This window comes from Poecile atricapillus, chromosome W (genome assembly GCF_030490865.1).
Source record: "Poecile atricapillus isolate bPoeAtr1 chromosome W, bPoeAtr1.hap1, whole genome shotgun sequence".
NCBI lineage: Eukaryota > Metazoa > Chordata > Aves > Passeriformes > Paridae > Poecile > Poecile atricapillus.
In genome coordinates this window covers 27,806,402-27,829,279 of record NC_081288.1, presented here as the reverse complement: position 1 = coordinate 27,829,279, position 22,878 = coordinate 27,806,402, and the positions used below count along the sequence as shown (strand labels likewise).

The following is a 22,878-nucleotide window of genomic DNA, read 5'->3' as shown; positions in this document are numbered from 1 at the left end:
AAGAGACAGGATGAGAGTACATAGTCTTACGCTGCACCAGGGGAGGTTCAGGTTGGCCATCAGGAAGAATTTCATCACGGAAAGGGTGACTGGGCATTGAGACGGGCTGCCCAGGGAAGTGGTGTTGTCACCTTCCCTTGAGGTGTTTAAGGAAAGACTGGATGTGGCACTTAGTGCCATGGTCTAGTTGACAAGGTGTTGTTTAGTCACAGGTTGGATTCGATGATCTCAGGTCTTTTCCAAGCTAGCAGATTCTGTGATTCTGTGATTCTGTGAAATGCCTTCCTTAGCAGGACGGTCTGACAGTAACATGCCAAGTACAGACAGGGACATTATCTAGGCGAGGCTTCACATCCGAAGGTGCTCGTGTCCCACCTGCGGGCTTGTGGGACCTCCCCAGCGACCCTTCCACGAACGCGGGTTGTGAGCGCGGCCCGGCCACAACCCCGCGCAGCCCGTCCGGGCCGCCGGCCGCACTAGGAGCCGAGGGCAGGTGCAGGACTACAGCTCCCGGCGTGCCCCGCGGCCGCCGCCGCACGCGCCCCACAACCCCGCCCACGCGCGGCGCGGAGACACCGGCCGGGCTGCGGCGCGGCGGTGGAGCGCGTCCAGTGACGTCACGAGGCAGCAGCCAATCCCGGAGCGGGGAGCAGAACTGCCGGCGTTCAAATCCTCCGCCTCCCCCGCCCGCCCTTCACCCAGCGGCCCCGGCGCGGCGGCGGCGTGAGCCTCCCGCGCCTTCCCCGGCAGCCACCGGCGGCGGAATCCCCGAGGAGGTGAGGGGGAAAGGCGGCAGCCGCCGCCGTTAGCGGCCGGCGGAGGGAGTCGTGCGTGGGATGTGGCGATCCCGCGGGCTGACGCGCTCCTCGGCCCCGCCTGCGGGGGGCGCTCCCACACGTAGGCGGGAGTTCCCCCCTCGTGGGCACGCGTCACGCGTGTCCGTCCGCGGGTCCCCCTCCCCGCGCGGAGCGGGATGGGGCGTTCCGGCCGTGCTTTGGGCCCCGTTACACGGGGCTGGGGAGGAGCGTGCGGCCGGCGCTCGGCGGCTCCCGTGGGCGAAGAGAGGAGCCTTGGGCCGCCCCTGGAGCGAGCGACGCGGGGAGACTCTCCGGGGCTGGCAGGGCGGGGACCTCGGGCTGTCACCCCGCGCTATCAGGGCCTCCGTTCCCGGGCGAGCGGCAGGTAGCCGGTGTGTTGTCTGTTGGGGTCGACGAAGTGTTGTAATTAAAGTATTCGTCTGAACTAACTTCTTTGATCATCAGGAAGTGTAAAGTTTCATACAGCCTTTAATTTTAAAGGAAACCTGTCTTCAGGCATTGTCAGATCTTGATTGTGTTTGCCAAATAGACTAACTCTCTTTTCTTTTCTTTTTTTTCTTTTCTTTTTTTTTCCTTTCTTATTTTTTTCCCAAAGCTTTCTCTGTGGAAGGATTAACAGTGAAGAGACCTCTGGTAGGTTGACGGTTGGGTGTTGCTGACGTGTGCTGTAAAATATGCTTCAGGATGTGATGCTGGATTTGCGTGTTGAGATTAGGAGGCAGTGTGTACGTAAGGTGAAAAGTGACGAAGGAGATTCAAGGGAAAGAGAAGCCAAGAGGAGGAGTACACCTGTAAAGAAGTTGATCATAGTAGAATGGAACTGGTTTTTTAAGAGGAAAGTTGTTAATTGAAATAGGTGGACAGACTGACTTCTGCAGATATAACTACTGTTCCTGTCTGGTAAAGCCTTCAGGGTATGGAGGATGACCTCTTTTTCTTCCTTCCCAGTGTTGGATTGGCAGAGGCTGGGAGTGTCTGTGAGTTTGGCATCTGTATGGTCTGGTAGGAGTGGAGTAAGTTACGTGGGTTTCTTTCTGCTGACAGCACCTACTTGACAGGATAGTCATCCTAGAAAAATAATGTTCTTCAGCCTTGGAGATTTTCACCTTTTGTTTCCAAAAGCAATATTAAAATTAAAGACCTGTGAAGAGAAGTCATACTCTGGGGAAGCTGGAACCTTCATAGATGGGTATCAGGAGGAAAGTATGTATATACAGCTTTTGTATAGAGGATATTTTAAAACCAGCACTGTTGACCTCAAACAGCTACAAGAGTGTGGGGTCACTTCTAATCAGACAAGAATGGAAGAGAACCAGTTTTCTGTTGTAGGAATGAAACTTCATCTCTTCTGAGGTCTAAGTGTGTGGTTTCTAAGCATTAGCTGTGTGTAGTCTTTTATCCCTTTTATACCAGTGGAGGCAGTGGGATAAGAAATGTACTCTGTTTATCCTGCTCAATGGATGGAGGCCAGTTCCTTCAGACAGTGATTAATATTCATTAAATAATGCTATGCAGATACTACCAGGCATGGCTAGCTTCAGACTTATGCCTCAAGGCTAAATGTTCACTAATTTATTTTAAGTGTATGATCATCCTGTTTAATATGTGATGAATTTGTGTGGAACATCTGAAGGGAAACAGCAGTGAGGAAGCTGAGAGAGTTTTGTATGCAGCACACACAATGTTTTCAGCAACTCGGTGGTTCTGGAACTGTGCTGACAAGGGCACTACTGGGAATATCACTGAAAAGCAACTGTGTTCATTCTAACTTGCTTTGGAGAGTAGGGGAAGCGTGCAGCACGTATAATTAAAGGATGGGGTTCGAAACAAGAGGAATACTGTGTTGTAATTGTTAATCTTAGACAAAGTATAATGTCTTAATGTGGCCTTAATCCATAGTTTTACCTGCTGTTTATGAAGTATAAGAGCTCCATCAAAACCCAAGTCTTGTCAGTGTTGGAAGAATCAGCACCATCTGACTGGTTGGCTTTGGAATATTAATCTAGCCTAGCTATCTTAATTGAGCTCTGGGGAAAAGTAGTAATGACACTGAAAAGTCAATTAGATAGCTGAGTAACAAAAACAACATTAGTGTTTAAATAAATATGGTTATTTGTATAGATTTTTTATTGTAGTTAGAGAGTTTTTGTGGTGACGGTTTCTTTTAATTGACATCTCTTGACCTTTGGAAAAAGCAGGAAAATGGCATCAGAAGATATCACTAAGCTTGCAGAGTCACTTGCCAAAACCAAAGTGGGTGGTGGACAATTGAGCTTCAAAGGCCAGAGCCTTAAACTCAACACAGCTGAAGATGGTAAGAGAAAATACCCTTGTGCTTTGGAAGTCTGCCTGAGGCTGTAAAACCTTGTAGTAAACCTTCTGCTAATCCTGCACGGACAAGTTTTCATAGCATACCTGTGATGCAGGGGTCCATCAGCTACAGCTGCTTCTGATAGGGACATTTGCTTCCCTTCTGGTACCCTGCTTTGACCTGGTGCCCTGACAGTGCTGCAGCTGCTGTAACTGGGGTTTGTGTGCCTGGTTTGCAGTTGTTGTATTCTTGGTGTTCTCTCTAAGTGTTTTTGACAATCACTGGGCATTAGAAGTCAGTACTTCTTTTAAAAACAGTAAACAAGTGCATCGCAGCTCTTGGAACAAGATGTGCACAGAGGAATGTGTTGATATGTTAGCCTGCTGCCCTAGGTCACTTTCTCTCTTGTTGGTGTATGTGTGATTCATAATAAGTCTTACAGTGGCTGCTAGTGTAAATGTCTGGAGAAAAATGTACATATTAGATCAACATTTCTGCTATGAACATGTTTTTCAGAGAGGTTATTTGCTATATTGCTTTTTTTTTTTTTTTTTTTTGGCTAATGCCAAAGGTGGAACTTTTTAATAGGTTGGCTTAGTAGTTCAAAGGCACTGAACTTAGGGGAAAGGTCTTGGAGCTTGGGAGCAACAGCAAGTGCCCATTGGCAGGAGAGACTGCAGCTTGCTCCTTTGCCTTGCATAGGATTACTGTAGACTTAAATCCTTCCACCTTGACATGTTTGCTAAACAGATTACTTCTGCCAGTCACTGGGAACTTTTTCCTGTTGATGTGACACTAGTTCTCCCATCAACTTCTAACTTAGTCTCTGCACCTCTCCAGGGATATGCAGTCTAGCTTTTAAACTATGTGCTAAATGGCAGAGGAATTTTATTTGGGAAGTAAAGAAACTTACTTTTGCAAATAGGAGGTTAGGTACCAGAACAGGAAAAAAAATATGAGAAGGCAGGGTAGGGAATGGAGAGTCTTCTCTCTGGTGACCTGACACTTCAGCTCTGTTCCCATTGCTGTTTCAGGTGTTGTTCTAGCTGTTTTTGCTAGAGGTTGAACAAGTATTACTGCATTTCATGGTTACTGTGGTAACCAAGACAATGGTTAAGAGACCAACTAGATTATCTGCTTCTTGCAGCTGAAAAAGTGATCAAGCAAATTGAGGAATTTGATGGCCTGGAAGCCTTGCGCCTGGAAGGCAACACAGTGGGTGTGGAGGCAGCAAAGGTTATTGCCAAAGCCTTGGAGAAGAAAAGTGAGCTCAAGGTGAGATTCTTAAGTGGGCAGTAGTCAAGGGAAAGAAATAATGTGAAAATAGTGAAGGCCTGTCTAGGCTCTTTCTGCAGAAACCTGCCTTGAGTACCCTCAAAGCTTGCTTGGTGGCTCTTCCCAGGAGGAAGAGCAACCTTATGAAAACAGAGCATAACTTGTAGATTTTGAGATAATGGGAACACCTTCTGCATTCCTAACTTTCTGTTTAGAAGGCTTTCAATCTTAAAGCTGGGAAGCTGTGTGAGGAAGAGCCTCTATTGAAGGCAGCATCTTAAACAAAGAGCCATGGCAACAAAACACGGAGTTCAAATGAAGCTCTGTGGAGAGTGAGTCCTCAGAGAATGTCTCAATAGGGAGGAAGTAATGAAGGAAATGCAACAGGAGGTTAATCTTTGCCCAAGCTATGTTTTCCTGCTCTTGCTCTACCCTAATGTTAAGGGGATGCTCTGCTACTGGAAACACTACACCGTCCCTTGAAGGAGAGTGGTATGAGACATTGATACGCATTAATCACTCAAATGTGGCTTTTCAAGTAAGTTCAGATTGTTGAGCTTCATACCTTAGTAAAATCTGCATTGCTAATGTGTTCTTCTGTTTCCTGTTGCTTTTTTCTGTGGTAATTTTCTCAGCAGAAAAGAATTCCAGCTTGAATACAAGCAAGAATTATTATATGGTGTTTATGGTGTGCATTTCAGTTACTTCATCCTTGCAAGTGAAGTGACTGTAACACTGGTTCTTGCAGTTCTTTAGTACAATCAAATGACAACCCAAGGGAAGGGAGACAGCATTAAGTTGTCCCCAGTGATGTAAAGCAGCTTGTGTGTGTAAATGTTTATTACAGCTGTGTTGACCTAAATGTTTTAGTGGGTTTTATCTGTATGCTTCTTATTTTAGAGGTGTCATTGGAGTGACATGTTCACAGGCAGGCTAAGATCTGAGATCCCTCCTGCTTTGGTAAGTAAAAACTAGATCTAAGACTTCTGACTAATATAACCTTTTTCTCACCTGTCATGCTTTTTGTGGGAGTCTGCATTTTGGTAGGGCTGATCCTTCTCTGTGCTAAATGTCTCAGAATAGGTGAGTGGTTCTCTTTTGCTCTCCCTGTATGAGATGGAGAAGAGTCGATTAAAGGTTAAATGCAAGTCCATGCTAATGAAGGAACTTTTCACTGGGAAAAACATCTGCTTGACCCAACAGAAAAAGTGAGAGCTAAGCTTTCTAAATAGATCATACTGCTGTGTCTTCTAAGACCATTACAGAGCTCCTCATCTCCTTGAGTCTTGTGGAGCCAGAACATAAAGCTCAACACTGATGAAGACAGTATTTCAGCAGTGTAGAGTGGGAAATTAACTTTGAAAAGTAGTTGACCTAAAGGGTTGGGATACTGTCTTGGTAACAGCTTTATGGTTATCTTTAGCTCAATTTGTGCAACTTCCTTTCTGGATTTAGCAGAAAAGTTTTATTTCCCCATGCAGCTTTGCAGAATGTCTTCAAAGTGGAAATTTTTTTGCAGCATCACTGTCATACCTAGCCACTGCAGTGATGTTGTCACTAAAAGTTAATCCATTCCTTCCCACCCACTGCCATCTGTTTCCTTACAGATCTCTTTAGGAGATGCACTCATAGCTGCTGGAGCCCAGCTGGTGGAGTTGGACCTGAGTGACAATGCCTTTGGGCCAGACGGTGTGCGTGGCTTTGAGGCTCTGCTGAAGAGCCCTGCATGCTACACTCTGCAGGAACTCAAGCTCAATAACTGTGGCATGGGCACTGGTGGTGGCAAGGTAAGGGTTATCTCCTCTTTGGGAATGATGTTGGAAGCAATCTCTGGTGATTGCCAACTCCCCTGCTTAGGGCGACTACAACTACACCAGGTTCTTCAAGCTTGGTCTAGTCAGGTTTTGAATAGGGAGACTTCACAAGCTCTGTGAATAGTCTATCCCAGGGCTGAGCAACCCTCACAGTAAAAAAAGGGAGTTTGTGTTAAAATTGTGTTTTCTCTGCACTTTGTGTGCAGTTGTTTCTGACTCTGCCTTCTTTATACCACCTTTTCCACTCATCTTGTTGTTCTGGCTGTTTTTACACGTGGATAATATTTTCCCCAGAGCCTTTTCCTCTCCAGCCTTAGTAATCTCAGAGGTCAGTATTATCCTAGTGAGTAAAGTTCTCCGGTCCAGGTACCATTTGCTGGACTCACCCCACTAAATCCATGTAGGAGCCTGGTACTGGACACTGCTTGGATTCATTTCACAGGGCTAAGTAGAGAAGGATCTGACCTCCTATGAGTGCTTTTTCCCAAGGCAGCCCCATAGAATTCCTTTGCTTCGGGTGTATATTGTTAGCTCATGGTCAACTTCTTACCCATATATGCTTGTCTGATTAGAAGCAAAATGTTACTGCTGTCTCAGTGAGTTTGTGTTGCAAAATTATCAATTCTTGCCTGAGACCACAGTGTGCAAGTGCTGCAGGCAGAGACAGTTTTATTGTATACCCTGTTGTAGAAACAGGTACATTTCAATGATGCCCAAAGTATTTCTCAAGAGGTGGATCTACAAAACACAACAGGATTCCTGTAGAGTGATATGCTGTGGGAGTTTAAGCTGCTTGTTTTATCTTTAGATATTGGCAGCTGCTCTGAAAGAGTGTCACAGGAAGTCAAGTGCCCAGGGCAAGCCTCTTGCTTTAAAAATATTTGTGGCTGGCAGAAATCGTCTGGAGAATGATGGTGCCACTGCTCTGGCTGAAGCCTTCGGGGTGAGTATCAAACCAGAGCTGCTTTGACAGCATGTTGGAGCAGGCTATGATTCAGCACTAAAGATGATGCACACAGAGTTTACCTCAGCTTGGAGGCAGGAGCTGGTGGTCTGTTCACTAAAGTCACAGTGTTTCTTGCTGCTGAAACTGGAGTCTTCAACAAGTGGAATTAGAGTTGGTGACGGAGTGTTTATATGACCTAAATTTCCGAGCACATAACTAGTAGCTGTGTAAAGTAGTTACCTGAGGGAGAAATAGTCATCTCCTAAGTAATTTAATAGTCCTGATCCTTTTCCTCTCTTTGCTATTGGTTGTTGACTGGCACTGGAGTAGGTATCCCAGCTGGTTCTCTTGAGTGCTGCTTTGCTCAGTTATCTGGCAGAAGCAGCCCAGTGTTTTTGCTAGGATTGTCTGGTCAGAGCTGGAAGTGTTGCCTGGCTTTCTCTAGCTGTCACTGACCCTATTGCACTTTCGTGGGAGGAAGAGAATTCACTGTGATTAGGGCCACCTAATTCCCTTTTCATACCTCAGTTGCTGCTAGGAGTGACTTCTGAATTATATATTGATAGATATATATGATATAGATATATTGATAATATATATATAATATATATTATATATATAGATATCTATTATATAGATATCTATATAGATATATTGATAGTGATATTGCAGGTTACAGGTTGACTTTTTTGGTAAAGAACTGCCTATATGTGATTTTGAGTAATCAGAAATCATGGCAAAAATAAGACTTTTTAAATACTTAAGAGTTGTATAACAATGGGATTCACAGAGGATCAGGATTGAATGGCACTACCAAAATGGGGTTAATTACTGTGTTATGTGACATGCTGTTTAGTCCATAAATATTTGTACTAGTTTTCTTATGTGTTTGCTTCTGTGGTCAGGGCAAAATGTAAATTTTAATTAGGAAATTAAAATGATGTTGTGTGGTCTATTTCAGTGTTGTTGAACCACAGGTGAGCGCTTGTTTTAAGTTAGAGCAGGCGTATAGGACAATGATACTTGTGTCTCTTTGAGTCAGGGTTTTGTATTTATCTGGCACTTGCCAGATAAATTTCTATATTTCACTTAGATTTGTGACAGAATTGCTGGTAAATAATTCACTGTAGGAGAACCAATGGAGTTTTGAAACTCAGAACAATTTTAAATAAATCCTAAGAGTGGAGCAGTATACTCTTGAGCTGAAGTATGTTTTCTAAAAGCTTTTTTTGTCTACATCCTTTCCCAGATCATTGGAACTTTAGAAGAGGTCCATATGCCACAGAATGGAATTAACCATCCTGGCATAACAGCTCTGGCACAGGCCTTTGCTATCAATCCACTGCTTAAGGTTATAAACTTGAACGACAACACCTTCACAGAGAAAGGAGCTGTGGCCATGGCAGAGGTGAGTTGTTCTAAGCAGTTGTTTAGGATTTTGTCTCAAGTCTGGTTGGCATTAACGCCTTTGGGTTGGTGGAACCATGCCATGCTGCAGTGGGGAAGATGACATTCCAGAAGTAATGGGATGTGTACTTACTTGCATGTCCACTTTTAAATCTGTGCCATCTTGCTCTGCAGACTCTGAAGGCACTTCGGCAGATTGAAGTCATCAACTTTGGGGACTGCCTGGTGCGTTCCAAGGGTGCTGTTGCTATTGCTGATGCTGTTAAAGAAGGGCTTCATAAATTAAAGGTATTGTCTGCTTGCTGTTCAGCTCTTTTGAAAAATGCCAAGTTTTCAATTTCATGTTTTTCTCTTCATTCTCCTACCACTACTGATTACTTTAAGGTAAGATTCAGTCTGTGCAGGCTCTGTGCTCACAACTGAAAAGCAGCAAGCTGTGCTATAGATCAGTGGCATCCCACCATCTAGTGAGGGCTGTGCTATGTGGAGGTGTACCAGTGATCTGTTTAGTCTTTGCTTGATGTTTTTGCAGCTGTTGGCTCAACTCAGCAAGTGCTACTCAAGAAATCTGATAATGGAAGTACCTGCTATTAGAACTTCCCAGAGCTTCAAAAATGGGGAGTGACACAAAGGGGACTTCATGAACAGCTTGTCTCCTCAGCATTTCATAGTTCATAATTAAAAGTTCAAAAGTTAATCCTTTTTATTTGTTAGAGCATCAATCAAGGGTCCAAGTATATTTAGTTCTTTGGTGATACCACAGCCTTCTACATCAGTATTTGCACAGGACTTGAATCTGACAACATTCTGCATAAGCTGAAGTCAAATTAATAACATAAGCAAACTAGGATCTCTTAAAAACACCTGCCATGAGTCATAACTGCCCTGAGACAGATGCTGAACACCTGATTCCTAATCTTGCAGTCAAAGACAAAAATGAATATCTGTGTGTATGAACCTGGTACAGAAAGGTTCTTTGTGGTGTGTGATCCCTTGCTTGGGCTTCTGGTTCTACTGGAAGGTGTCTGAATCTCCTAAGCAAACTTAAGTAATGGGGTGTTGAGATGAACAGACAGAAGTTAAATTGTTTTTTCCAGAGTGGAAATGGTTAAGGAAAAGTAGCATGAGGCAATTTCAGCTGATTCATTCTGTTCAAGGACTGCTTCCCTTCTGCTGTTACTATTCAATCCCTTCTCAGGAAGGGATTGATTGAGCACAGTGTGGAATGGTGGGGGATGGTGTCTGACTGTTGAATTACTTCACTCTTACTAGTCCACATGGTTTCTCTGTTGGCTGGGTCTGTCAGAAGTAGTACCACTCATGGCTTGCTTTTTGAAGGCCTGAACTTGCAACTGAGGTGTCAAAGGAAATGTGCGATCTGTTTAGTACAATAGCTGCCCTTCTTCTGTTAGACTTACTGGACAGTGAGTTTTGGAGTGCTCTTGTGACCCTTAATAAGTGAAGATCTCGTCAGCTGACTGCTAAGGACTGACATGTCTGCTACCTTTGAGGTGAGCAGTGGTCTGTAGGTATTTTAAAATTACCACCTTTAATATAGCGCTGCTCTTAAGCACCAGTATGTTTCAAAATTCCCCTTTCAAGTATATGAGGTAGGAGTATGTCAGGCTTTATTTTCAATTAGTAATACTTTTTTTTGCTGGGAGCCTCTTCAAATGAGGGTCTTTCCAGGACACTTGTGAGGACATGAAATTTAGGGGTATGATAGATGTTAATAGGAATTCTGCAGACAAAATGTTCTTCTGCATTTTTAGGAACTGAATTTGTCTTTCTGTGAGATCAAACGAGATGCTGCTCTGACTGTTGCTGAAGCTATTGAAGATAAGACAGAGTTGGAGAAGTTGGATCTCAATGGTATGTAAGTTTGCTAGATCAAGTATGTCTGGTTTGATTCCAATGAGAAACCAGTAGGAAGAATGTTGACAGAACCACATAATCTGTTCCTGCAAGTGTCAGCATATAAAAACACTACTCAGTAGCTGAACTTGCATGACTTTGGGACAGAAAATGGTTAGATCCTGAAAGCTTTCTTAAACCATGAACTTGGTTAACTGGTAAGCATTTTAGTACACCTGATAAGGTGGAAAGATTAAGCTGATATCTATACCTGTTTTCAGTAAAACTCTAATTATTCAATGCTATCTCAGATAATTCATACCTGCAAACAAAAACCTTTATGTTCAACTCTGCAGAAGAGTGAGAACTTTTGACTTTTGTTGGCTTTTGCTGTTTATACCTTGGGTCACTGCATTTCACTGGTGCTATGCTGTGTGTCCTTGTTTTAGAACTGCTAAGATCAAGAGCTATGTAGAGAAATAACAGGAAGTCTCTCAACCAGACCCTGAAGCATTAGGGGGTTTTCACCTCCAACCATTATGTAATGCTGCTGAAATTTCTTTAACAACTGTTTGATTCTGTCTGAAAAATGCAGTTTGTGTTGCTGCCTCTAAGGTGGTGTGCAGAAATAGCATTTAACTGTTTGATTTCAGAAACAAGAGATAGACAAGAATATACAGCTAAGTCCTCAAGAACAAACTTGTGTGCATCTGTCAAGTCTACTCCCTTTCCTCTATGAACCTAGGTAACTGTCTGGGAGAGGAGGTGTGTGAGCAACTCCATGAGATCCTTGAAGGCTTCAATATGGCATCAGTGCTGGGATCTTTGAGGTAGGCATAGTACCAGAGTTTAAATCGGAAGTTTTTTGACAATTTTCATCAACACTTTCATTGACTTATCTCATTTTAAAATAACTCTTATTGCTGGTGGATGTTGATCTGAGTGTGGAGCACACCTAAGGATGTGTCTTAAACTTGTTTTGTTTTCATTGATGGACTTACCGTAGCATTAGTAACTGATTGTGTTTGTTGATCTTTTCTTGCTGTTCCCTGCTGGGTGACTGATGTCTGAGCATCCTCTTGGTGTGGTGTAGGTGAGATGTGCTTCTTGCAGTAGGAACTTTGAGGAGAGGCTGCTCTTTTGTTCTTAAAAAGTCGAGTGCCAGTGTACAGGAATTCCAGGCCTAATTAATGGAATGTGTAACATTCTAACCTTAGTGATGATGAAGGGGAGGAGGACGAGGAGGAGGAAGAGGAAGATGACGATGAGGAGGAGGAAGAGGAGGAGGAACAACAACAACTGAAGGAGAGAGAGGAAGAACAGGAGTCACTGACTCCTAAGAAGATAATTGATTCACAGGTAAGCTTACTGCCAGATGGATTCTTGTTTCATCAGCTGGAGAAGAGTAAAGCAAGAAATGAGATTCTGGAGTCTGAAATTAAAGTGCTGACAGGCAGTCACATTCTTGCATGGGCTGGCACTATTGTAACAGAGATAACCTTCAGGAAATAAAATGAATTAGTTGAAAAATGTATTTTGTTAAAGTGTGCATGTTGTACGCACATGTGGAGGGAAAGGCTGAGTAGTGGTGGCAGCAAAAATCTTCCATGTTCAGCAAGTGGTGGGGACCTTGTACATGCAGTGCCATGCCCTTGTGCTTCCATGTTCTGGCCATTCCAGCTCTGGACTTAGGTCAGCCTCAGGCTGTTTTCAAACAGAACAGGTTCTGGCCTAGTATAGCTGTGCCCTGAGTAGTCTCATCTGCTTTTGCTGAACCAATTTATTTACTTTACAAGAATAAACTTGAGATGAATTCTGCCTGTTTCAGGCTTCAACTCCAGTGCTCTCTCCTCCTGTGGATGTTGCCACATTCCTTGCTTTCCCATCACCGGAGAAGCTGCTGCGACTAGGACCAAAGTGCTCTGTGCTGATAGCTCAGCAGGTAGGTGAGCTGGTGCTTGCCTGAGCTTGTTTTTTCTTTCAAAATTGTTTAATTGCCAGAGGTGATAACTTGACCTAGATTTGCATCTTTTCTCCAGTGATCCCAAAGAACCTTATGGAAGCAGATGATGCAGCTAATGCTTAAACTGGCATAAGAGCTTGTACAGAAAGTAATTTTGTTTGTGTTGCTTGTGCCTCCTGATATGGCCAAGGCAAAGCTGATGTCAGTCAGCTGAAGACAGTAATTCGTGCCAGAATCTAGCAGAGTCTAGCAGAGACCCATGTTGTGTAGCTGTCTAGCAGTTAACTGATCTCTATATTTTCTCTTTCAGACAGATACATCTGATGTAGAGAAAGTTGTTGCAACCCTCCTAAGGATATCATCAGTCTTCAAAGATGAAGCCCCTGTGAAAACAGCAGTGCATGAGACAACAGGTGACTGGATCTTTCTTCACTTTGTGGTGTGACCTGGTTCAGTGCCATAGACACTGCTGCAAGGTGGGACAAGGCCCCTGTGGGCCAGGCCATTGAGCCTTTTTGTCCCTAACAAAAAACAGAGACGACAAAGTGCAAAACTGTGCCCCACTGCTGTGTGGAGTGGAAGATTCTTTCTGAACCTGCCATATTTTGTGCTTTGTCTCTATTGTAGCTGCTGTTGTTGTGGGCCAGTGCTGCCCTTAGTGCATCTCCTTGATGCTGGGCTGTCCATAGCCAGTAGTTCTGTGTTTCAAGGTCAGTTACCTTTCCAAGGCTGTTTATTTAAAAAGCATATTGCAGGAAGTAGCCTCCCTAGTGCAGTGTTATGAGATTGTAAAGAGAGACCTCTTGTTGAGGTCTCGTATCTTTAATTTTTCAGGAAACAGAGATTTCCAACCTGCAGCAAGACACAGAAACCAGTGTTCAAACAAAGAACCCTTTCTCAAACTATAATGGAGTACTATTGGATTAGTGTGTGGACTAATAGTATATTCCTTCATGGTTTTGCTTGGAAATAGGAATTTCTAAGCAATCCTGGGCATGTGACCACTTTGATCTTTCTCGAATCCTCCAGCAGTTCAATTCTCCCACACATGAGCTACCTATCATTATTGTGCAAAAAAATGGGATCAGTTATTTTGAAGCCCACTTAGGGAAATACACAGTAAACCACCTTAATTTGGAATTTCTTTGTTTGGAATTCATAGACATGGTGAAACCATTGTTTTACAAACAGTAACACAGTAGTTCTCTGTAGTTGGTTATGGGTCCAGTCAGTGAAAAATAGTCAGTTGGCACCTCACTGAGCTAGTGCACCTTGGCTCATGCCTGTTAAGAATTGTCTCCAGTAAAAAAATGGAACAAACAATATTACTGTTGTCCCAAGTGTGTTTGTGTACATAATTCTTTATTCCTCCTTCTTCAGGAAAGGTAGAACCTGGCAATTTCCTTCCATAAAAGCAGCCATCAGCTGACAGTGAGGGCCCTGGTTAATGTTTGACACTGTTCTACAGCCACTCTAGTGAATTCTGCCTATTCTAAGAAAACAGAATCATCAGAGGTCAAAACTGGGTTGCCTCACCCCTTGTACACATGAGATATTAAAGTGCTGGTTTGCTCATTGTTTGTGGCACAGTATTGGTCCTGAGGGAGCCCAGAAAAACAGCTGAACAAACTTTCTTATTGTGCTCTCTCATTCCATGTGGTTTGAAATGAAAGGTGAATTGTTTCTGGCCTTTAAGAAGTCAAGGCTCTACCTCTTGGTGCTGTAGCTCCTCTGCTCATGTTTATATGTATGCTATGTCTGTACATGCAAAACATGCTCAAGCGCACTGAGCAGAGTATCTGGTGGTGCACAGGACCAGGATGTATTGCATCTGAAGCTTGGCAGTGTGGGAATTCTCACACTGTGGGCTTTGTGTGTTCTGCTGGATTTTTAAAATTTGTTTTCTCCTTTATACTTAAGAGGTTTTACCTGTCTTAGCGTTTCAGAGCTTATGGCTACAGGGACAAATGAAATCTTAACAGATATTATACCACAAAACTGATTTAACAGCTTAGTTTCTTTATGATCCATTTTAATCTTAAAATCCATAAACATCCTTTTCCTATATTGCTTAAATTAATGTACATATCTCTTTTCAGATGCCTTGATGAGGAAAGCCTTCAGTTCTGCCACATTTAATTCAGATGCATTCGTCACAAACCTTTTGGTCCACATGGGACTACTTAAGGTGAGGAAGCAGGAAAGAGTTAAGTCATGGTCTGTTTAGACTGTTGAAGGCCAGACTGGCAGGATTTTGGGTAATTATGTTGCCATGGAAGCAGCTGGGTGCCTGTGCATGCCTGATGCCCAGGGACAATGGAAGTTTGCAGGTCGAGCAGAAACTGCAAATTGCGAGGTTGCATTAGGATGAAGGATGTGTCACCTTTTTGTACATCTGCTTAATGTGCTTTGCATTCTCAGTCATTCCCTGAAGGTAGGGAGGGGCAGGTAGGGCAATAATGCTGCTGCTGGACTGTGGTGTCTATAAAAGCCATGTCAATGTTATTAGTTATTGGCAATGTTATTAGTTATTTGGCTCCTTTAGGGCATTTCTTGAGAGCATGTCTCAAAAATGTGTATTAGCTACTCATGCCAGATCAATGGCATTCAAATCCATGCTTTGGAGACGCTTTGCCAAATGCTAGTGTTAAGTCATTAGTTGCAAGGAATAAACTCATTGTGAGAAGATGGAGGGTCAGTAGAAAGCCTGTGATTTTAATAGAATTAGTAGCTTTATTTTCAGTGAGGTGACTGTGGAGAGGTTCTGTTGCAACACTTTGCCTGCTTGTGCTGCAAGGGTTAGTGTTTCTTGCTGCCTCAGGACCTGGAAGCTGAGAATATAAAACTTGGACTAAGACAATTCTAAACTACAGAAAAGCCATAATCTCAGTAATAGCAGCCTGCTATTAAACAAGTTTATGAATGTCCTTCTGGTTATATTCAGCTTGGGGGCCCAGACCCTTGTTGACATGCACAGATAGGATTTAATTTCCTAAAAATCAGTTTAGTCTCTCCCTCTATTCGTTGTATACTGGACCAACACTGATATTCCTACTTCCCAGAAAGGTCAATGGAAGCCAAGGTCATGTTTGGTTCTGCAGAATGCCTCTTTGAGGACTGCCAGCTACCTCTTTCCCATATGGAAAATAGTGATATGCCTGAATCACAAAGCGCAAACCTGTGCTCCTGAAGAATTCTTTCAGGCCAGGAAGTGGCACTGATGAGAAAGCCCTGGAGGATCAGCCTGCTGATTGTCATCTGTGGTGCCTAATTCATCACCACTCCCTTACATGTGGAGAAGGTGCATACTGCATTTTCAGTCCTATGAAGCTAGAAGCATGTTAGCAACAGATATTCTTAATACTATAAACTCCAATGTCATACAGCAGGAACACAGGCTTGTGACATATTCTGCAGAATGAGGAGTTTTGTTGAAATGCCAGTAAAGAAATAAATGAAAGCAATGTAAGAGTTGGGACATGTAGGGTAGCATCATGTTAGGAGTAAGAATAACTTACGCATCATGTAAGCAAGGGAATGACTGTTGGCTTTATCTTGTATATAACTGTGAGATCAGTTCTGGGAACAGTGCATCAGGTTCTGTTGGGAGCCTGACAAAGAGCTGGAGGTGGTATAAAAATGACCTACAGAATAATAGAATAAAAATTAAGGCAGCTGAATTCTTTATGGACTAAAGTCTGATGAAATTTCTCTTGAACACTTTGACACAGAGCCTCTGAGAAGATTTGGCTGTTTGATTTGCAGATTCACTACTTCCCTTTACCTATTAGTACTGCTGTCAGTTGATAAGTACTAGAATATTCTTGATACATTATTTTAGGTGTTGGGAGACTATGGAATTGGCCACTTTTGTCTTACACTTAATCTAGTGACCAGCTTTCTCTGCTGCAGTGTGTGGGAGCACCTCATTCTGCAGAGAATTCCTTGTCTGTGAATTACAGTGGGTTAGATCAAATCCCAGTTGTCTGATGTCTGATTTCTTGTCTATTTCTCAGAGTGAAGAGAAGATCAAAACTGTTCCAAGCCTCTATGGTATTCTTATGACCTTGAACCATATGGTCCAGCAGGATTATTTCCCTAAATCCCTGGTCCCAGTTCTCTCAGCTTTTGTTACAAAGTGAGTATTGTATTTGCCATGCAGTTTTCTCTGTGGGAGCTTGTGAAACTGTTTGAGGATTAATAGCTACATGTAAGCTGTTGTGAAAGCCCACTAAATGTCTGTTCTGAAATTGAGAATTAATAGCTTAATGGGCCTCTATTTTATCTTGTTTACCCCAGTATGTGAGGTTCAGAGTTTAAAAAAAATCCTAAAGAGGGAAAAGTGGGAAGTTGGCTTTGCAAGGAAGTGGCTCTGAAGGAGAGACTGCTAATGCCTCTCACAGAAGAAATATTTTGAGCTTAAGGAAACCTGCTGGGTTTCTGGCCCCTGCTTGAGTGAACTGTGGGTAGGCTGGCTCTAACTATGCCCTTCAAGTCATCCTTCAGAGTTAAGAGGGTCAGCAGAGCTCTGCCAGAATTGTCATGCTGTGTGACACTGAACACCAGCAGATGAAAACTGCAAAACACAAAGACTGAATTGTTTTTTTAAATGGAGCTTCCTACTGTGACAGCAACTAAGTTAGTGATTTTTCTGAGACCTAAATGGGGAGCATAAGTACTGAAGAAGCTGCTTTTACTCACTGCCAGTACTTAGTGTTGTTACTTCCACTAGGGTATAGAACCAACCTCTGCCCCCACCAGCTTCAGCTCTTTTAATGTATTAAATGGCTATGGAAACCATAGAATTCTGGAATTAAGTCAGTGTCAACTTCAGCATTGATGAGATTTAAAGGGGAATAAAATCCACCAAATAGATTTGCAATAGGATTACTTACTACTGTTCAACAGTCAGAGGAGAAACAGTCCAAAAATGTCACTTTAGGCAAAACAGCAGAGGTCTGAAATCCATTTGGAGCTTGGTGTGGCTGGCTCAGCATGGACCATATGCTGTGTGGGGTGAGAGCAGCTTTTTGGCAGGTTCCATAATGAGGCTTAAGCCTTCCTGAATTTCATGGTATATGGGTTAGCAGCAGCTGCTTAGGATCCCTTGCTGGTGAAAGGTGGAGGCATCAGATAGTTTTGGTCAGTATTAAGCATGGACAGTAGGCATGCAGTTGAATATTGGCAGTCTGTCTTGGTTCTGCTGGGCTTGGAAGCTGGCCAGTTGTGATAGGGGAAAAGAATTTTTCCAAGCATTGCTGTGGCTGAAGCTGTCAAAACTGATATGCAGCAGTGGTTTGTGTCCATAAACGCCAACCATGCTAAGGTGAGTTTTGGAAAATAAAGTATCTTGTTTACACATATGCAAATGCTAACTGGAGGCTCTTCTTGTGGAACACTTCGCCTGCTGCCTCCTCTGTCTTTGATCAGGTTACAAGCCAGTGACCATGTGCTTTACCAACTGAACAAATATACCTCCCACTCGATCATTACAGGTTTAAGCAAGAAGTACCAGAACTTGCCATGTGAAATTACCCAGACATATCACTGAATTTCTGCTGTTTCCTACACTGCTGCCTTGATCTTGCTTGTTGATCAAGCCCCAGCCTTCAAAATGGAATTTAAGTTGCTGGAAGCTGAGAATACAGAAGAAGGACTTCTGTAAGAAGAAAGGGCATTTGACTGTCTTGTTTGTGTCAGGTAGCAGTGCCCAGAGTAGCCTCTTAATTCTAAGTGTCCTGACAAATTTTGCTCAGCAAAGACATTTGTCTCTCCTCTTCCTGTACCTGTGCATGTAGGCTTTTCCCAATAAATGTTTTTAAGCTGTACATGACCCTGTATCTGACAAAATAAAGAGTAAAATTTTGGTCTTCATGAATTCATCAACGCAAACCCCACTGAATCCAGAGCATTGCACTACAAGCGCAAGAGGGGAGAGTCGTGGTGGAAATACGAGACTGCTCATAGGTTCTGTAGAAGCTGAGTGAGAGCCTCTCTCAGTGGAAGGCAGATTTTCCTGCCTTCCTGTGCTATGTACCAGTGCTAATGTCAAGCCTCCACTGCCCCTGGTGCTATGAAATGCTTGGAGCTGAAGTTCTCTGCTTTACAAACTTTTGCAAGCTGTGAGTTTATAGGGGATCTTTTGTCCTGTGCTGCAGAGTGAAGTCCGTACTAGATACAAGCAATCGATCTTTGTTATATGAACGTGGGCATTTCTTACAATGCTTTCCCTTAAGGGAACGAGGACAACAGCTCTTAAATCTGTGTATGGGTGAATGTAAGCAGTTCAAGAGCCCCACAGTCCATTCCAACCAGCCTCTTGTGGTTAAACCCCAGCTCCCACCTAAGCCCCACACAGCCACTTACTCTCACCTCAGTGGGATGGGGAAGGGGAAGACTGAAAGTGAGCAGACTCAGGGGTTGATGTGAAGATGGGTTAATAGGTAAAGCAAAAGCTGAATCTGTAAGCAAAGCAAGGAATTAATTTACCACTTCCACCCTTTCTAGGAAAGCTCCATCATAGCTAGTTTCTTCTGCTTTATCTGATAAGCATGATGCCACGTACTATGGAATATCCCTTTGGACAGTTGGGGTCAGCTGGGGCTGTGTCTCCCCTCCTGCCTTCTTGTGCACCCCTGGCCCTGCTTGCTGGTGGGGTGAGAAACAAAATGCTTTGATGCTGTGTGAGCTCTGCTCAGTAGTAACTGAAATATCCCTGTGTTATCAGCACTGCTTCCAGCACAAATCCTGTGAAGAAAATTGCCCCAGCCAAAACCAACACACAGCTTCTCAATTAACCTCTATTCCTTGTCTCTTCTTGGAATTCAGTTAGAGTAAAATTGCAATCCTAAAGATAAACCTCTACCTGGTTAACCTAGTAATATTCAGAACTCATCTGGCCTCTGTTTCTGCAACAAATCTAACTCCACTCTGTCAAACCTATGATTCCTTCACTTGTAGAAAACTGGTATGCATTTTTGTGGTATTTTCTATTTTTTTGTTCTCCTTTTGGTTTGTGGTTAGCTCTTTTGGGCTTTCAGAGCTGTAAATTCTTGTTGCTACCTAGGCCAGAGCTCTGCTGTCTTTCACTGCAAGGGACTTCTGGAATAGGCACTTACCTCCTTCCTTTTGTGACAGTTCATTGTTGTAGGCAGTGTTCTCTATTCAATAATAATTACAGAATTATGGATACAGACTGTAAACAGCATCTATCTTACTCTGCTTGCTGTCAAGCTTTATTTGGTTTTTTTGGACGCAAGAGGGTGCTGTGAATCCACATGTGCTTTCCATAATTTTTTAGGTGGAAATACTGAAATTATGTGGATGTCTGCCTCCCCAGTTGTGACTTGCTGGAGGTGATGGGGTTTGTGTTTGGTTGGTTTTTAGGTAGTTTGTTTGGGTTTTTTTTGTGTTGTTCTTTGCTGTTGAATTGCGTCACATCACTGGTCTCTTTCAACAGTCTGTAGCATGGAGTGGCAGGCAGGCAACTCCACAGCAAATACAGAGGATTTTATTGCCAGAAGAGGCTTAGTGTTAGGAGAGGGGGCTAAGGGATCTTGTTTGTGATCAGCATCAGTAGTCCAGGTTCTCTATTTCCAAAAACAGGCACCTGCCTGGATGGAACCAGGCATCTCTCTCACTGCCAGCAGGGCTGGATCTTCCAAAGATGAGGGCTGAAATATGTCTCCCAGCCACTTTGAAGATAAACTCTAAGCTGTAATTGTGTGACACTGCATGTTCAGTATGAGGCACTGAATGGCACTTGAGGGGAATAAAAAGGTTAAGTCTTCTCCAGGATATACTTCTATTAAACTGCAGCAGCCATGGGGTGATGTGGCAAACAACCTCTGCAGCCATTGGGTGTGTGCTGTACACCTGGAGGTGAGCTCCTTGTCCTTCCTAGATGTTCCACTCTTTATTTCAGCTCACCCTTCTTTCCCAAACTGAGTAGGCTTCACAACTGTTCATTGTTAAAGGTTATTTTGGTGTGGTGTGGTGGGAGAGAGATAAAATTAATGATTTCTATTCTCAGAACAGTGGAAAACATTGGATTAAAATTCTTTGGAGAAAGTTCCCTAATGGATGGCTAGAGACTGGTAAAAGTTTCAGTGATGCTGAGCCAGCAATTAGCCTGTAGAAACAGAAATATACATTACTGGGAGGCGATGGAAACATTGCAGAAATTTAGCCTCATGTTAACCCTGCTGTAAGTGTATTTCCATGGTTTCATTTCACGGAGCAGCTTATTCTGTGTAAATCTGACTTAGCTATTGCATCCTCTGTCTTGGGCCCTTTCAGGTGGCGTTCTTCATGTTCTGTGGGCCTGAAAGGTGGCCCAGCAAAGTCAGTCAGGTGTTACTTGACCTCAGGGAAGGAGAGGACAGGAGGTTGTGCTGCCTCTCTTAAAGACTCTAAAAATCCTGAGACCAAAGTCACCAGCAGATTATAGATAGCAGATGACTTGGTCAGAAAAGATTGGGTGCTCAGAGGATCATCTCCTGTGTTTTGGGGCTTTAGACGGTGAAACTTTATGGAAAAATCCAATGCCAGAAGAGAGGGAAGGGGGTTTCCATAACCATCATTCTACCCAAAATGAGACGCTGGGCTGCAGAGATAAAAGTCAGTAGCAGATTGTTTTTAGTTATGGAAATAAATGTTCTGATTCTTGACCACTGTCTTCCTGGCTTGGACTCTCAGGAGAGAGGGTTTTCCACAACAGGCTCTGAATGGGAAGCAGTGATCTGGGCAGCAGTGATGGAATGGTTTTGGAAGAGAGAACTGAGGGCAAGATTTGTAGGTTTTTGGGCATACACACCCAATGCATTGTAAATAGTGTTTATTTGCTCAGTCAAAGGCAGACACAAAGCCATTCTTAAATTCAGTACTTTAAATCTCTCTTTCACTTCTTTCCACAGACCCAACCGTGCTCTTGACTCCTGTTCATTTGCTCGCCACATGCTCTTACAGACCCTCCACCAGCTGTAAGAGACAAGAGATGTGCCCTTCCTTCCTCATAGGACTCATCAGCAGAGAACTTGGAGCCACATAGTGGGAAAGGATCCCACAGCCCTTACAGACATGTTGGCTTTTTTTTTTTCTCCCTGTAGGAAGTCTGTCCTTCCTTCTGCTTTCATAAACTTGAACAAATCCTGCTGAATTGTCTTCCTAATCCTCTTGAAGTGATTCCCTGGTCTGTAGGGCAGGTGCTTACGCTACAATAAGTCTGTGCTGCTGTGAGCTCGGCATGAATTGAAGAGTTCTCCATTTTGGTTGCATTGGCAAGGGTGCCAAGACTAACATGGGGCCCAGAAGAGCTCTCATCTGCATCAACCCAATTGGGCATTTTATTTTATTGGACTTTGAACTCCTGCCTTATAGCATTTAGCACTGTGCCAGAGGGAGGCTGTGCTGCTGCTGCTGCTGCCCTGCTTCTCTGGGCCATGGGGGTGCTGCTCATGGGTCAGAGGGGTGAGGAGTGATTCCCTTTGGTTCTTCTTTCAAGGCTGTTGTCAATGGCGGTGTGTGGCTGATGTTTATTTTAATGTACTCTTCCCCTTCTGCTGTGGTTTGGAATATTTGTGTAATGTGGCTGATCATGTTGGCCATTGCTTAAGGGAGAGAACATATTTTATTGTAATTTTTTTTTTGCCATTGCCTGTGTTGTTTATTCTTCCTGCCCTTTTCCTTCTCACTCTAATTAAATAGGCTTGGTTTGGAAATTAATACAATCCATGAAATCCCTGTGGAATGTGTCCCTTTCTCTTCCCTTTGACAAAACACTGGGCCTGTGTGCACTGTTCACATGTTTGAAAGCCAAGCACGTGTTAGAATATGGAGAGAGAAGGTTGTGCTTTTCTCTTGCACTGAACAAATAGCAGCAGATGCCCCTAAATCTGTCTGAAGGATTGTCCATGTTGCCCATATGTGCCTTCTGACCACCATGGCGTTCCTCCTTACAACATAGAAATCTTTATGGTGATTGCCTGAAATGTTATGTAAATAAAAACTAACTTCACAGCCTTACCGTGATTTATAAAACCTACACTGGGATTTGGAAGCCTGTTTTGCAGCTTTGTGTGATTGCAGAGTTTGCAGTGGAACACAAAATGGGACTGGAATGGAGCCTGGTTTGTATGAGGAGAGAGGCACCAGTAAAGTGAAAGGGAACCAAGCCAGTGAGTCACAAACCTTGTTTCTGCAGCACCCCATCTATTTTCTTGGTGGTCTCCTGCTCCTGTCCAAAACAGGAACATGGCAGAGGAGCAGGCTTCCCTCCAGGCATCCTCAAATTCCTAGCAGAGTCTAAATGGGAAAAGTGGTGCCGACACTTAGGAGCACTATCCTGCTTCTCAGCTGTAAGTAGCGTGAGGTGAACATTGAACTTGTTACTGTCCCACATTCCCAGGATGAGGTAAATTTAAGCACTTCATCTCACTGGCTAGAAAAATAGGCTGGAATGCACATGAATATTCACAGGGATATTTACAGGA

General features: G+C 43.5%; 1 protein-coding gene across 1 annotated transcript; it reads left to right on the top strand.

Moving 5' to 3' along the window:
* Nucleotides 1-938: 938 nt before the first annotated feature.
* On the top strand, nt 939-22,554 carry LOC131591728 (ran GTPase-activating protein 1-like). The gene is made up of 17 exons (XM_058862721.1): nt 939-1,182; nt 1,414-1,451; nt 3,014-3,132; nt 4,277-4,404; nt 5,305-5,364; nt 6,012-6,191; nt 7,027-7,161; nt 8,414-8,572; nt 8,746-8,859; nt 10,344-10,443; nt 11,171-11,255; nt 11,643-11,784; nt 12,254-12,367; nt 12,699-12,801; nt 14,488-14,576; nt 16,405-16,526; nt 21,304-22,554. The coding sequence occupies exons 3-17, from the start codon at nt 3,021-3,023 to the stop codon at nt 21,371-21,373; spliced, it is 1,713 nt and encodes a 570-aa protein (XP_058718704.1). The 5' UTR covers nt 939-1,182; nt 1,414-1,451; nt 3,014-3,020; the 3' UTR covers nt 21,374-22,554.
* The last annotated feature ends 324 nt before the right edge of the window (nt 22,555-22,878 follow it).